This window comes from Polypterus senegalus, chromosome 8 (assembly GCF_016835505.1).
Source record: "Polypterus senegalus isolate Bchr_013 chromosome 8, ASM1683550v1, whole genome shotgun sequence".
NCBI lineage: Eukaryota > Metazoa > Chordata > Cladistia > Polypteriformes > Polypteridae > Polypterus > Polypterus senegalus.
Window position 1 is genome coordinate 95,670,353 of NC_053161.1, and position 16,236 is coordinate 95,686,588.

The window sequence follows — 16,236 nt, forward strand, 5'->3', positions numbered from 1 at the left end:
ACATGTACCATCAAAGAGTTTATACTCACTGTAATAAGTTGTTCAACTCCACTCGCTGTTTTGGCCAGTGTGACAAGGTCTTCCTGCATTTTTTCAACCCATAACTTTATCCTGTAAATGAAGAAGAAACATGTCCAATCAGATCATAAGTAAAGGTGGCTAAGAATCTTGATCATAAATAAAAAGTGACATGCTGCCCCCGATTGGCAAATTGATGCTGATGGCCATCAGTCAAGACTCTTTCACATAGAAAGATCTGATATTAGTCTTTGACAAGCATTTTTATCTATGTGTGTTCATATTTCACTCTGGTTTTTTTTGGAAAAAGCGTAACATTAAAATTATTAAATAACTGGAAAAAAAAACCAAAATAACAATAAACCCAGATTATTACCAGAATATTTACTACTTTACAAATAATATTTAATCATTATCAAACTCACTTAAACATACTCTCAGGACTCTGTGCTAACCACATGAAGGGACTCAATGTTATTCAATAGTACAAAAAGTTAAGGGCACAGATGAAGAGCTACATCATAACAAAATCATTTTAGACATTCTCTCCATTGGGCAATTTAAGCGTTACAACGGATTATGATACAATGCAACAAAAGAAAGCAATACAATAAGAGACAACTGCCGTTTTCAGAAATTTTGAGCCTACGTAGTGCATTCTGTCAATATTAAGATGAACACGACAGAAGCACTGCCCAAACTCAGGATCACAGTTTCTTTTATCACTCCTATCAATTTGTACTTCAAAGGACAGTTTTTGCCTTTAATAAATCATTTTGCTTAAGTATATTCCTTGATTCTGTGGTAATTTTGTAGAATCAGACTCAGGGTGCAGTGTTTGATAACCTTGAGTATAATCAGTCAGCTTATTTCCCTAGGGAGATGTGGTTGGTGGCACAATGTTTAACACTTAAGGAGTCTGACTTTGATTTCTAGCCAGGTCTGTGTGGAATATGTGGACTTAACAATTGGATGGACAAATCAGTAAACTAATGCATGGATGGACATAGCCTTTCTGTTGTTCATTCTAAAATAACAAAGTTACAAAAACTTTTAACAAACTTGCGAAGGTCTCATTTTATTTTTTCTTATTTTAAGAACTCTCTTCCTAGATTACATTTGCTGCTTTAAATGCTCGAATATAGTTTACTTTAATAATGAACTGACACCAAAGCAAATGACAGATGTCTTTACAGGATTACTGGTTTCAGTTTCAACAGTATGCCCCCCAGCATAAATGGCTACATTAATGAAACACATCCCAAACTAAATTTAACTTCTTAACAAGTTAAAGGAAACACATCTACTTGTTTAAATAAACTGTGAAAACTTTCTATAGGAAACTAAAGAAAATAAGGATTAGATATTTTGAGAGTGACATAGCAACTGGAAAACCAAAAATATCTCAATGTATTAGTGAAACTAAACAGCAGCTGCAGCAGTCAGGAAACCGATGCTTAATACTCAGTTCTATTCAATTAATGTATGGCCCTTTTCACTACTTATACGATCAGTACACATTCACACATTTAGAGAAATAATTCACAGTAAATTACAAAACACATACAGACACATATCAATGTAAAGAAACGGTAACACAGAACTCGTAGCAAAATATAAACATACAATTTCTATTAACATAAGAATTGAGACATGGCAGTTGCCATTAGACGAAAGGACAGTTAATTTCCTGCTGTTTGCTCCAGACATGTTTACAATAGGCAACATCAAAGATTTGATGACATTAGCCAAATGGTCATCACTCTGTAACCACATTCCACATTAGCTCTATAACTTGAGGTGAACCTCGACACGTTTTGACCTTCATTGTAAATCTGGACAGTATTTATCTGTTTTGATAAAGCGCTAACCCAATAAGATGTCAACTCACTTAGCAATGTGGGTCGAGTTAAGTAGAAGAATGGGTAACATGTACACATTGAAGGGATTATTTATATTTACATTTATTTGCTTAGCAGATACTTTTATCCAAAGCAATTTACAAAATAGGTTTAAAATACTTGAGTAATAAGATTCTGGGGACTGTTTGGGAACAAATGTTCCAGAACAATGCTAGAAAATTGATTTCCATTAAGTGAAAAGCTCAAAACAATATATAAGCTAGATGCAATTCCCACATTTACAAAACCTAACAGCTATCAGTTAAACAGAAATTCACCAAAAAGAGAGTCTTCAAACACGTCTTGAATACATTGAGGGAGTCAGATTTTTGAGTGGAGTTGGGGGGCTCGTTTCACCCGCCAGGAGCTACACAAGAAGAGTCTGCACTGAGATTGGAGATGGCGACACCAGACACTGTTCATCACCAGATTTGAGTGTCATACCAAGATGCATAAAGTAAATATTTACCTTAAAGAATACTTTTTTATTTTTTCAGACATTTAGGGAAAGATACAACAATGATAAAAATGATTACAGTAATCCCTCGCTATATCGCGCTTCGACTTTCGCGGCTTCACTCTATCGCGGATTTTAAATCTAAATATATATCACAGATTTTTCGCTGGTTCGCCGCTTTCTACGGATAATGGGTCTTTTAATTTAGGTTACATGCTTCCTCAGTTTGATTGCCCAGTTGATTTCATACAAGGGATGCTATTGGCGGTTGGCTTAGAAGCTACCCAATCAGAGCATGTATTACATATTAACTAAAACTCCTCAATGCTATAAGATATGCTTCCCGCGCGGTGCTTGTTTGCTTCTCTCTATCTTCTCGCTCTCTGCCTGATGGAGGGGGTGTGAGCAGAGGGGCTGTTTGCACAGAGGACACGACGCTCTTCTACAAAATGCCGCTTTATCAGGTGCTTCTGTATACTTAAAAGCACGTATTGATTTTTTGATTGTTTGCTTTTCTTTGCGAGCGCTCTCTCTGACATTCTCTGCTCCTGACGGCGCTCCTTTATGACGGCGCTCCTTTGAAGATAAGATATGTTTGCTTTCTTTTAATTGTGAGAAAGAACTGTCATCTCTGTCTTGTCATGGAACACAGTTTAAACGTTTGACTAAAGGGTGTTATTTCATGTCTAGAGAGCTATAATAATGTTAACAGGGTGGGAGAGTTTATAAGGGCTTAAAATATATAAAAATAACCATACAAACATATGGTTTCTACTTTGCGGATTTTCACCTATCCCGCGATCGAGGAGGGATTACTGTAAATATACTGTTTATTCCAGTAAAAAAAATAAGTGTACTTTAAAAAACAGTCAATGATTTACCTTCACAAAATCTCTAAGAAAAAAAACAGCTTTCCACAAAGTAGAAGCAGAAAAACAGAAGACTTTGTCACCCAGAGTAAGAACAACAAGATCAAAAACAGAAGAGAAGTGAGCCGGAAGAAATATAAAAGTGTTCATAAAGAACAGGTGCATCATAAGCATGAAAAACAGATGCATAATAATCATGCAGGATATTGTAATTCATGTGTTTGATGTTTATTTTGAAATGCAGCCAGTGTGTTTTTAAGAGCACTGTAAGTATAATGAATGATGTAAGTTAGAACTTTTGTCCCAAAATGCTGTTGTAGTGACTTCAGAAGCACACAAAATAAGGCTTTACAATTATTTTGCCTTGATAAATAAATACATGGGGGTACGCATTCAGCATCAACCTGAAATAATCAAATTCTGAGTACAGAAATATTTTTCAAGCGAAAGAAGTATTTTTTCACTGGATTTCTCACATGGTTCAAATGACAAAGTTGAATGAACTATAGTCTCCATATTTTAGATAGAACAAAGAAGCAAAACAAGAAGAATGTGTTTGTAATATCTGTTAAAAGCAAATTGACATGTAGAATTCATGCTCAGCAATGTCCGATGCGGCATTTGAAATATTTTTTGTCAGAAGTTGTTGAAGCAAACCTGCATATCAAATTGTAAATTCAAGTTCTGTTGTACACACATTGACAAACCTGCATACTGTATACAGTGCATCCGGAAAGTATTCATAGCGCATCACTTTTTACACATTTTGTTATGTTTCAGCCTCATTCTAAAATGGATTAAATTCATTTTTTCCTCAGAATTCTACACACAACACCCCATAATAACAACGTGAAAAAAGTTTACTAGAGATTTTTGCAAATTTATTAAAAATAAAAAAATATTGAGAAAGCACATGTACATAAGTATTCACAGCCTTTGCCATGAAGCTCAAAATTGAGCTCATGTGCATCCTGTTTCCCCTGATCATCCTTGAGATGTTTCTGCACCTTAATTGGAGTGCACCTGTGGTAAATTCAGTCGATTAGATATGATTTGGAAAGGCACACACCTTTCTATATAAGGTCCCACAGTTGACATTTCATGTCAGAGCACAAACCAAGCATGAAGTCAAAGGAATTGTCTGTAGACCTCCGAGACAGGATTGTCTTGAGGCACAAATCTGAGGAAGGTTACAGAAAAATTTCTGCTGCTTTGAAGGTCCCAATGAGCACAGTGGCCTCCATCATCCGTAAGTGGAAGAAGTTCGAAACCACCAGGACTTTTCCTAGAGCTGGCCGGCCATCTAAACTGAGCGATCAGGGGAGAAGGGCCTTAGTCAGGGAGGTGACCAAGAACCCAATGGTCACTCTGTCAGAACTCCAGAGGTCCTCTGTGGTGAGATGAGAACCTTCCAGAAGGACAACCATCTCTGCAGCAATCCACCAATCAGGCCTGTATGGTAGAGTGGCCAGACGGAAGCAACTCGCTAGTAAAAGGCACATGGCAGCCCGCCTGGAGTTTGCCAAAAGGCACCTGAAGGACTCTCAGACCATGATAAACAAAATTTTCTGGTCTGATGGGACAAAGATTAAACTCTTTGGTGTGAATGCCAGGCGTCACGTTTGGAGAAAACCAGCACCGCTCATCACCAGGCCAATACCATCCCTACAGTGAAGCATGGTGGTGGCAGCATCATGTTGTGGGGATGTTTTTCAGTGGCAGGAACTGGGAGACTAGTCAGAGGAAAGGGAAAGATGACTGCAGCAATGTACAGAGACATCCTGGATGAAATCCTGCTCCAGAGTGCTCTTGACCTCAGACTGGGGCAGTGATTCATCTTTCAGCAGGACAACAACCCTAAGCACACAGCCAAGGTATGAAAGGAGTGGCCCAGCCAGAGCCGAGACTTGAATCTGATTGAACATCTCTGGAGAGATCTTAAAATGGCTGTGCACAGACACATCCCATCCAACCTGATGGAGCTTGAGAGGTGCTGCAAAGAGGAATGGGCGAAACTGGCCAAGGATAGGTGTGCCAAGCTTGTGGCATCATTTTCGGAAAGACTTGAGGCTGTAATTGCTGCCAAAGGTGCATCGACAAAGTATTGAGCAAAGGCTGTGAATACTTATGTACGTGTGAGTTCTCAGTTTTTTTATTTTTAATAAATTTGCAAAAACCTCAAGTAAACTTTTTTCACGTTGTCATTATGGGGTGTTGTGTGTAGAATTCTGAGGAAAAAAATGATTTTAATCCATTTTGGAATAAGGCTGCAACATAACAAAATGTGGAAAAAGTGATGCGCTATGAATACTTTCCGAATGCAATGTATTTTACACAGTTTTGAAATATGTCCTGTAACTTCTAAGTGATTCTGCATACAGTAAAAACAGCAAGAGTTAAGCTTTCGTAAAATTTTCCACCAAAAGTAGCAGTAATCCAAATTCTTTTTGTTCCCATAAAAGATGAAGTTCACTCTTAAAAATGTTGGTTCTTTAACGGCACTATATAGTTCTTTACTGGGTTGTGGTAACTCATAGAACCATTGCTTGACAAAGACCCATTTCATTCTGGGAAGGGATCTTTCCATATGAAGTTGGTTCTTTGCGTTTTGAAAAATTATCTTTAATGTAGGGCAGTCCACGTGGCAGAACACTAACAGATTAAGAAAATCTGGAATTAACCTGTGTTACTGTACATATGCATCAGTCCCTTTGAAATTATGATCCATTTTTATTTCACAAATCTGTTACTATCTATTCCTGGTTATTAACTGTATGGAGCCTGTTCTTTCTGGAACCTTCATTTGGATATTATCTTTTGGGAACCAAAAATGTTTCCTCTTTGGCATCGCTCTGAAGAACCACTCTGGCACTTTCATTTTTAAGAGTGTACTTGCTGAAACAGAATCTTTGTGTTGCAGAAATTGTACTATATTTACAGCATGTTTACCAAGTAATATATTGTACAATTAAATTTTTTTCTTTTCTCATTTTGTTTTTTAATTGTGAAAAAGGAGTCTGGAAAATATTCGAAAATATTTTGAACATATACTACCCAGTCAAGTCCCACTTTCAAAAGTCACATATTATGTAAAAGACTAACCTTTTTTGGACAAATTGAATTTTCCTAAACTGAAGATTGAGAACAAATGGGCCACAGTTAGTGAAAAACACATTTAGCCATCTGTTTAGAAAATCCAATTACTGAAATGTATTCGGAGGTGCCAGCTGTGCTCGGCAGCAGTGTTCTTCTTGTACTACATGACATTTATCAAACAGATCCAACAGCTGAAAACAATAAACTGGCCATCAGCTCATTATCCACATAGAGTCAGCCTCCACCAATTCAATATTGGAAGCCTTTTTACACTCTTACTTGGGGTGTGGCCAAAATTCAGAAAAAGATCATATTCTGTCTGTCAAAGGCTACATTTTTTAAATGCGTTATTAATAATAATAATATAGTAAATAATATAGTATATTTTAAGCTTTTGTACATACTAAATTAAGTTAATTAATTGTGGAACTGCTAATGTTTCACTTACTCTTAAATCTTAGAAACAAGATGTTTGAATAAAAATAGCTTATAGACTCATAACTGAAAAAACATTGATTATTGCATGTGCCTTGATGCCTTTTTCAGGGATTCGCATACAGTTTCTAAACATAGTAAATAGCCCAAAGACTTTTAAGTGTATATATTTTCATATGTGCACATATACTTTGATTTTTAAGTGTGCATGTAACATTGATAATTTTGCTGTGTACCTGGCAAGAAAATGAATTGTGTGGTTATCTGTACAGGCTGTGTAACACTTCATTTTTTTCCCCAATGATGAGGCAAATGATGAATATTTAATAACACAGCAATGAACTCATACATATTTTTGCCTGTCATTGGCCCCCATTTCCTCTTTATGACTAGTGCTGTCAAGTTGGTGACCTGACCTCAAGCAATCATCATTTCTGCCAGAATTTTTGAAGTTCCATGCAGATCAAGCTCAATCTGTAAAGACTGAGCAAGCTCTCAGAGGGTCTTTTGAATTCATAACAGCAGCTGCTGTCTGGCACCTTTCATTATTGCTTATATTGATACAAAATAGGTATCCTGCTACTTAGTCAATATCATTAATGGCATACTAGTTTGCATTATCTTAAACCTAAAAGTCCAGCTTCATAGCCCCTAAAGTGTAGAAAACTAGTGGCTAATGAGTCAAAAAGCTCAGTTTCCATAAGTAGCTAATTTTTAGACCCTGAGGTAAATGGCATAATATTTTTTATAAAATAAGATTCTTCTGACATATTCTGCAGGTGAAGTGTGTGATGCTGCACAGACAGATTTAGTGATACAATCATAGGGAGGTGAGGTCGGAACCAACAATCATGGGATCGAAGTCCATTTTCCTAGTCACTTCTAAACATTCCACATTAACATTATATACAGTACATGCTGCAAAGTTAGAACATTTAGAAGATTAGAACAGTCTACATTAGACCAGGCCATTCAACTCAACAAATCTTGCCATTCCTATCCACTTAACTCTTCTAAAATAACATCAAGTCTAGTTTTGAAGGTCTTTAAAATCCTACTGTTTAGCACAGTACTTGGCAACTAATTCTATGTACCTATGGATTTCTTTGTGAAGAAAAACTTCATAATATTTGTACGAAGTTTAGCCTTAACAAGTTTCCAACTGTTTCCCCATCATCTTAGTGAACTCATTTTTCAGTAACAATCTTAATCCCAATTCCCCTCATAGGTTTATACCCTTCAGTCATGTCAGGGCAAAGACTGGACTGAGATGAAGACTGGACTCCTTCAGTACGGCATCTCTTTGGTTTTCTTTGCTTACTGTTGACTTTGTGTTGAATGAACGGTTGCTCACAGATTCTCAAATAAGGCACATTACCTGCATTGCGAGGGAGCATCAGTTATGGCACTATGGCCATGTGGCATGATTCCCCAAAGGTGGTCCAGCTCGCAGGATCTTCATTGTTAGGGGCCCGAGCGGCTAGGCCAGGCCAAGGGGATGCCCATGTAACACGTGGCTGTAGCAGATAGATTTCCAGAGGGTGGGACTGGACTGTGTGTTTTTCCTGGGGGGTTGCCAACCAGGATCTCAATCTGTGTTATCATGTAGGTGGTTGTGGCAATGTGCTGTACCACTGCATGCTTCTCAACTTATCTGGCCTGAATCATCTCTCCTCTTAATCTTCTTTTGCTCAGATTAAAAAGGCTGAGCTCTTTTAATCTTTCCTCATAACTCATCTCCTGTAGCTCTGGAATCAGCCTTGCCGCTCTTTTCTGGACCTTTTCCAGTGCTTCAATGTCCTTTTTGTAGCCTGGAGACCAAACCTGTACACAGTACTCCAGGTGGGGCCTCACCAGTGAGCTATAAAACTTGTTGATTACAACCTTCTTGAACTTGTACTCTATACAATAAATTAACATTCTATTAGCCTTCATAATGGCTTCTGGACACTGTCTGGCAGTTCCCAGGTTCTTTCTCTTAAGATGTTTTTTTAATTTTCAGACTCCCCATTGTGTATTCAAACCTAACATTTTTACTTCCTACGTTTAACACTTTGCATTTACTTACATTAAATCTGCCACAACTCTGCGTAAGTCTGTATGCCATCCAAGTCCCTCTGTAATGCTTCAATGGATTCTAGAGTATTTGCCAACCACCTATTTTTGTATCATCTGCCAACTTAACCAGGTTGTTACTTATAATAATACATATTAATAGTACATTTTATTTATATAGTACCTTTCCTATCCAATCCATTTGCATATATATTAAAAGTTGCAGCATCCCTAGCACTGACCCCTGTGTAATACCACTCTTAAAATCAGACAATTTCAGTTCCTCGCACCATCACCCTCTGCTTCCTGTGTCTGAGCCAATTTTCCACCCATCTAAAAACATCACCCTGAACTCCTACTTCTTCTAGTTTGATGCCCAGACTCTTGTGTGGCACCTTATCAAGTTAAACTGCTTTGCTAGTACTTCTAAACAATTCTCCATTTTTTTTTTAAATAGCTCAGTGTTTGACTTTAACTATAGGATGATTCTTCACACAGTTGCAATGTGGTAATCAGCCTAACGTTTCCAGCTTTGAGATTTGGGAAAGAACACATTAGCTGAGTAATCCACTCAAACCAAAGAAGAATGTATTGGGATTTTTTGAACCAGGACTCTAAAGCTGTTAGGCAGATGCTGCACCCATTTTTAAAGGAACTGATTTAAATAACCTTATTAAAACATGGTATATATTACAAGGGTGGTGTAGTGGACATTACTGCTACCTTAAAGCTCCTACAACCTGGATTTACTGGTTGTGTGCAGTTCATATATTCTCTAACTGCCTCTGTGTTTTTTTTATTTATTTTATTTTCTTTCTTTCTTTCTCAAAGTAACAATATTTCATTCCACGTCTCAAATAAGTGCAGATTAAATTACTCCAGTCCTGCTCTCAGATTGGCTGGCACCCTGTCCAGGTCTGGTCTGTGCCTTACAGCCAATATTGTTAGGAGAACAAGAAGCTGGAGCTTATCTTATTTGCAGTAAGTGGGCTCAGAAAATGGATGTGTTTCTTGACTTAAATTTTTTCTTCTCCTACATCGTTTTCAATAAATCTTTAAGAAAGGTCTAGTGCATTTCCACAGATTCAAATGTTTATCACGGAAAGAGCTCTATAAACAATTATTATTTTGTTGCATGTAATACAAAATGCATTATTTAAAAGCAGAATCCAACTACTCTGTATTGCATTATTTAAAACCAAAGTGAATGGCAAATCTTTAGATGGAGACCCCACCCCACTCCATTTTCTTTATCTAGATTGTTATTTACTGTGAATGAATGAAAACTAACAAGAAGTGACTAGATGTTGCACCTGGGAAAGGCTACAGTTATTTTCCCATTATGCTGGGACATCATTAACAGAGCAGCTTGCTTTAGCACCATGCTGATGAAATAGTAAGCCTTAAACACGCCGGCAATCCCGTTTCTTGTTTAACAACTGCCAGATGGATGTCTCAGTGACACAGCTTTAGCACAGAATTTATTTACAAAGCTCTTCCATTCTTGATTCCTTTTAGCTTGTTATTTCCTTAATGACAATCAGCATTTCAGCTCAATAGCACAGCCAGGTATTTTGCTAGTATTCTCAATATCTCAATAATATGGTTACTTTTTTAGCACACAAATAACTCCTTTGAAACAATACAATATCACACAATATAAGTTTTGTATAGGACTAGAAAAATGTGGATAGATTGAACAGATACAAGACATTAAATGAAAATGCAAGAAATGATGATGACAACATAAAAGTAATAAAGAAATGCAGTGTAAGTGAGCACAGGAAGCAGCAAAGCCTTCAGGACTGAAGACTAGAAACAGTAAGAAGAAGAGTGGTGCTTTTTAGCTTCATATTTTTAGATAAGTATGATACTGTATATAGACGTTATTTTTAAAGCATGGGCCTTTGAACTAAAGCTGCACAGTTATTGTATATTATAATGAGTGGGTGAATACAGCAGCCCACAATGTAGTACTGTTTTCAAGTTAAAGCTCTTGAATGAGATGGATTTATTTTTTGTAGGAATTACAGCTCCTATCTTCTTTAATTTATATCCAGTAGGACTTTTCCTGGTATTAATCATCTTTGAGTAAATTCTATTATTTTCAATATATTCATACATACGTATTTTGCATAGTGAATTAAACTGCTTGCTCCAAGGTGGGCGTGATTATTAAACATCAAGCCTTCTCCTTTGTCTATTGTTTCACTGTTTGCCTGTAAAACTATATTAGATTCTTTTTCATTGAAAACTAAACAAATCTGTATTACAGCTAAATACATCAACTGCCAATTGGACATGTTGGTTATACATAATTGCAATATCCTGTAAATGTGCTGTATGCGTGGTTGGGCCCCATCCATGACTGTTTACCACCTTGCACCCGATAATAATTGAGCAAATCTAAGAATGTCATGCTAGTTTAAGTCCATGCTAGCTGTGGTCGGTGTGGTTAGCGACAGCAGGAAAGTGTATGACTGTGCTCCACAAAATACTTGTGTCTCATCCAGAACTGCAAGCTTCAGACTCCTTACTGTTCCAAAATGGTTATTAGCAAGTGCAGAAAATGGATGGATGATTTATTTGTACTTCTTCTAAGGAAGAACAGCATCTTATCATCCCGAAATTCCACTTATGACAACATCTAAAAGTATGTCTACAACTTTCAGAATAAACATATCTTTTAATTATGACCATCACATAATGGCTAGATCTAATGATACAGTATATCCTCCAGGAACCGGGTTTTGAATGTGTGAAGTTTGAACATTGTTTATACAAATTTTCTCTGCATACTTCAGTTTCAGCCCATACCTCCAAGGCAGGTGTGTTAGATTAACTGCTAATTCTAAATTCAGCTGAGGTAAAATGAACTGGCATCCAGTGCAGGATGGGAAATCTGACTACTACTCAATTATATAGACCCCCAATAACCCAGTAATGGCATTGTGGTTAAGGCCTGGACTTCAGACCTTGAGGTTTTGAGTTCAAATCTTGAACTGACACTGAGCAAGTCACTTCTCCTGTCTGTGCTCCAATTAAAAAAAAAACAAACAAAAAAACATAAACAATAGTATTTCAAATGTTTGATAAAACATTAGTCAAATAATTAAGTGTAAATTCACCTCAGGGTTGGAGCCCATCCCAGCAGCACTGACAAGAAACAACCTATTCACACAGTCCCAAACACAAGTCAGTTTAGAGTTACTAATTATATTAGATTATTTATTTATAAAAGCACATTTTAAACAATAGAGGTTGCGCCAAAGTGCTGTACAAAGAAGCATTAAAATAAACACAATGCAAACAATTAACCTAACCTGCCTGTCACTGGAAATGTAAGACCAATGTTGAACCAAGGATGTTGGATATAAAGTATTCAAGATTTAAGAGTATTTAGTGTCATTTCATCCATATACAGTAGTGCAGCATACAGTGAAACGAAACAACGTTCCTCCAGGACCATGGTGCTACATAGAACGCAGGACAACGAAGAATCCACGACACATAACATAAAGACACGTAATATATAACAAGGTGCATGTGAGACAAATGTGCAAACATGTGCAACCATGTGCAACATTGCAGAGCAGAACTCATATATCAGATCAGTCCATGAGTGTTCAGGAATCTGACTACTTGGGAGAGACAACTGTAACACATTCTGATGGTAAGGGCCTGAATGCTTTGGTACCTTTTTCCCAATGGAAGAAGTGTAAACAGTGAGTGTGCAGGGTGTGTTGGGTCATTCACAATGCTGGTGGCTTTGCGGATGCAGAGTTTGGTGTATATGTCCGTGATGGAAGGAAGAGAGACGCAGATGATCTTCTCAGCTGTCTTCACTATCTGTTGTAGGGCTTTACGATCCCTGACCGTGCAATTTCCAAACCAGACAGTGATGCAGTTGCTCAGGATGTTCTCCATGGTTCCTCTGTAGAATGTTGTTAGAATAGCTGGTGGAAGATGGGCTTTTCTCAGCCTATGCAGGAAGTAGAGCCGCTGCTGGGCTTTCTTGGCTAAATAGCTGATGTTGTAGGACCAGATGAGATTCTCTGCCAGGTGGACACCTAGGAATTTGGTGCTATTGACGACCTCCACAGTTGAGCCGTCAATGTTCAGTGGCAGATGGTCACTCTTAGTTTTCCTAAAGTCAACAATCATCTCCTTTGTTTTGTCTACATTCAGAGACAGGTTATTGGCTTTACACCAGTCCGTTAACTGCTGCACCTCCTCTCTGTATACTGACTCATTGTTGTGGCTCATGAGACCCACCACAGTCGTGTCATTGGTGAATTTTATGATGTGATTAGAGCTGTGTGTTGCTGCACAGTCATGAGTCAGCAGTGTGAACAATAATAGACTAAACATACAGCCTTGAGGGCCTCCGGTGCTCAGTATGGTGGTTTTGGAGATGTTGTTTCCAATCCTGGATGACTGAGGTCTGTCAGTCAGGAAGTCCAGAATCCAGTTACAGAGGGAGGTGTTCAGTCCCAGTATGTGGCAGAAGTGCTAACCACTGAGCCACCTTTGTCAGTTAAGCGACTAAATAAACCCCAGTGAAACAAAGCCATTGATGTTTTTAAGCTAAGCTCCTTTGGGTGCATTAGAAACCACAAATCTAAGTCTTATTCAGACTTTCCATTTTAATGGAAATGCTTTCACACAACAACCAAAACAACAAGAAAAATCACTCCCTTTGGTCCTACAGAGGAGAAAGCAAGGTCAAAATTCCCATTTCTAAGATCTTGCTTCTTATGTCTGGAATACTCTGAGAAAATACTATATCTTTCTTAGATTTTAATTTTACTAGGTGTGAAATTTTAATTGAGACAATGATTTTAATTGACTTACACTTGAAAGGTTTATGAAAAGCAACAATAAATGTATAGGCTTTCAAATGCAGTATCTTACATTTGCCTTGGAATAAACTGCTGCTTCTAGATCCAATTTTTTATAAAAAAAATATACCGTCACTTAATTTACACATTGAAGCTGCACATGTATTGAGCTCTAAGTTAAAGCCTGTCATACCAAAAAGTCCTTAGATTGACAGTATCATTGGGCTTCATAAAGGTTGTTATGGACTGATCATGTGAGGAAAGGTAATTTCTAAATAGATCACATGCAAAAAATAAAGATTTCACGAAAGTATGTCCTAAAGGAAAGCTAAGCCTGGTGGCACAATGGACAGCATAGTTGCTTCATAGGTCCTGGCTCATTTCTCAGCAGTGGCGGAACTTGCAAATGTCAACTGGCATCTGAATATGTTTTTGGTTTGCTCATACATGATTGAATGTAAACCTTAATTTACCTGATCCTGAATGTATATATGACTGTGGCCTGTAATTAGATGAAACTCTGTTTTGTTCATATTTGCACCTTACACCTGTGTAACTGGTAAGGATTTCACAGCTTCATGAGTATGAATAGAAACAGTTTGGTTTTCTATAAGATGAATCAAGATATGCACAGAAAGAAAGAAGAGAGGATGTCAAACTGTGTAGATCTGGGTTAGTTTCATTTACTTTTGGGACTTATGTTTATATGAATCGTAGAACAAAATAGCAATTCAGTAAATATAGGTAACTGCCACGTGCATGCTGTTGTTAGCAGAGTCACCATCACAATTATGTCCCTAACTGAGATCAAACTAAAATGCAAATTCAAGTAAAGTATCTAAAAAATACTTAACCTCCCAGTCATTTTTGTAAATTATTTTACTAAGTTTTAGTAGGTTCTATAGTGACAGCAGTTAGTTACAAAAATGAATACAAAGAGTCACAGAACAGACTCTACAGCATGTGAGATACAGATGTTGACTAAAATTTTTCAGATCATCAGATCATTATGAAATCTACTCAGTCCACTTCAGAGTTATGGGAGCTGAAGAACAACCTTTAAAGAAGAAACTCAAAGGTTAAGCTTCCACTGAACCTCAGCTCTTTATAGCATACACCAAACCAGAGCCATCAACTAATAGCAGCTAATTTAAGCTCACCTATTAAAGTGTGCAGGAGAAACCAATAAAAAATAAAACCAAAATGTACATTTCTGGAAAACGTTAAACATGCTCCCACCACTAGTGCCATCGTTTTGTTTATGATCCTTCATAGTTTCTGGTATCTATGATGGCCACAGATAAAGATATTAATAAATTTAAATTAGGAAACTGTATTACTATAATATGCAAATGATTACATTCTAGCCTAGAGGCCTTAGTTCATATAAACAATACACATTTGGAGTAGAAAACACAACAAAACATTACCACAAATATTTTTTGCAATTGCTACTGAACCCCTATCTAGTTGTCTCCGGAAAAAGTCTGAAATAAGGTGGATTGTGAGGAAAAAAAACAAAAAACATCTGTCTATTCTGATGACTTAGTGACCTCCATCATAGATCTAAACTCATCCAGTGCCACATGTATTAAACCCACTGGAGAAAGCTTAAAGAATTTCTTGATTCAAAAATAAAACCAGATTTCTTTCCATTGATTGTCTTAGAACAGTTTTGAGTATCGTGGAAGACAATGGGTTCCATCATATCTTCATTTCAGTACAGCTAGAAGAAATAATATTGTTAAAATGAATTGCCTTCTAAAGTTCTGATTTCTCTTGTACAGTGTCTATCTACCAATTGTGGTGGACAGCCAGGGATCTTACCCGGCTACGACGACCTGATTATGGAAGCCCAGGGGGAGAGAGTATTTTCAAGACTTATTCTCCCCCAGACCGACAGAGTTCCAGTGGGGCCACCCTTTCTGCAAATTTTTTTCTTAAGATAGACTGGATTTTAATTTCATTCATCCGGAATACAAAAAGACCAAATATTTATAACACATTTCAACAATGAGTAAAGCAGATAATGGCAAGACACTACCTCAGTTTTACTACTGGATTGTTTGTTTATCAATAAAAAACACTGTTGTTTAAACTCCTCTCTGCAAGCTTTGCTTTGTGATCCAGTCATCAATTAGTATTGCTAATTTACTAGCAGTTTTTTGTTGTGGGAAGCTGAACTTTACAATCTTTCAGCCAATAAACCCAAAGGTTAAACAGAACAAGGACCCTACATATATGTAATTATCAAATAAAACATTATAACATTTTTTTTTTAATCACAACCTCCGTTTTTCCTTTCATTTCCAGAAGCTTATTCTGGCAGCACTGAGGGCGAGACAGAAATCAGCCATGACATACTCATTGCACACATCCACATTTACCCACACTGAGCCAATTTGAAGTCATCAATCAATACCAGAATAAAAAAAAAGAAAAATCCACATTTGTGCAAAGAATTGACAAACTCCACATAGATGTGACAGGGCTGAGATTCAAACTCGGTCCCCTGAAGCTGTGAGTCTTAATTGTTGTTTTCTTAGTTTAATATTATTTGGCAG

The 16,236-nt window shown here is 37.2% G+C and overlaps 1 protein-coding gene across 4 annotated transcripts in view; it reads right to left on the bottom strand.

Moving 5' to 3' along the window:
* LOC120534138 (voltage-dependent calcium channel subunit alpha-2/delta-1) overlaps window positions 1-16,236 on the bottom strand; it is a 690,895-nt gene that overhangs the window by 568,109 nt on the left and 106,550 nt on the right. For all 4 annotated transcript variants that reach the window (XM_039761461.1, XM_039761460.1, XM_039761459.1 and 1 more), the window contains exon 2: window positions 30-111. In XM_039761461.1, the coding sequence (XP_039617395.1) occupies window positions 30-111 (82 nt within the window). The remainder of the gene's footprint in view (window positions 1-29; window positions 112-16,236) is intronic.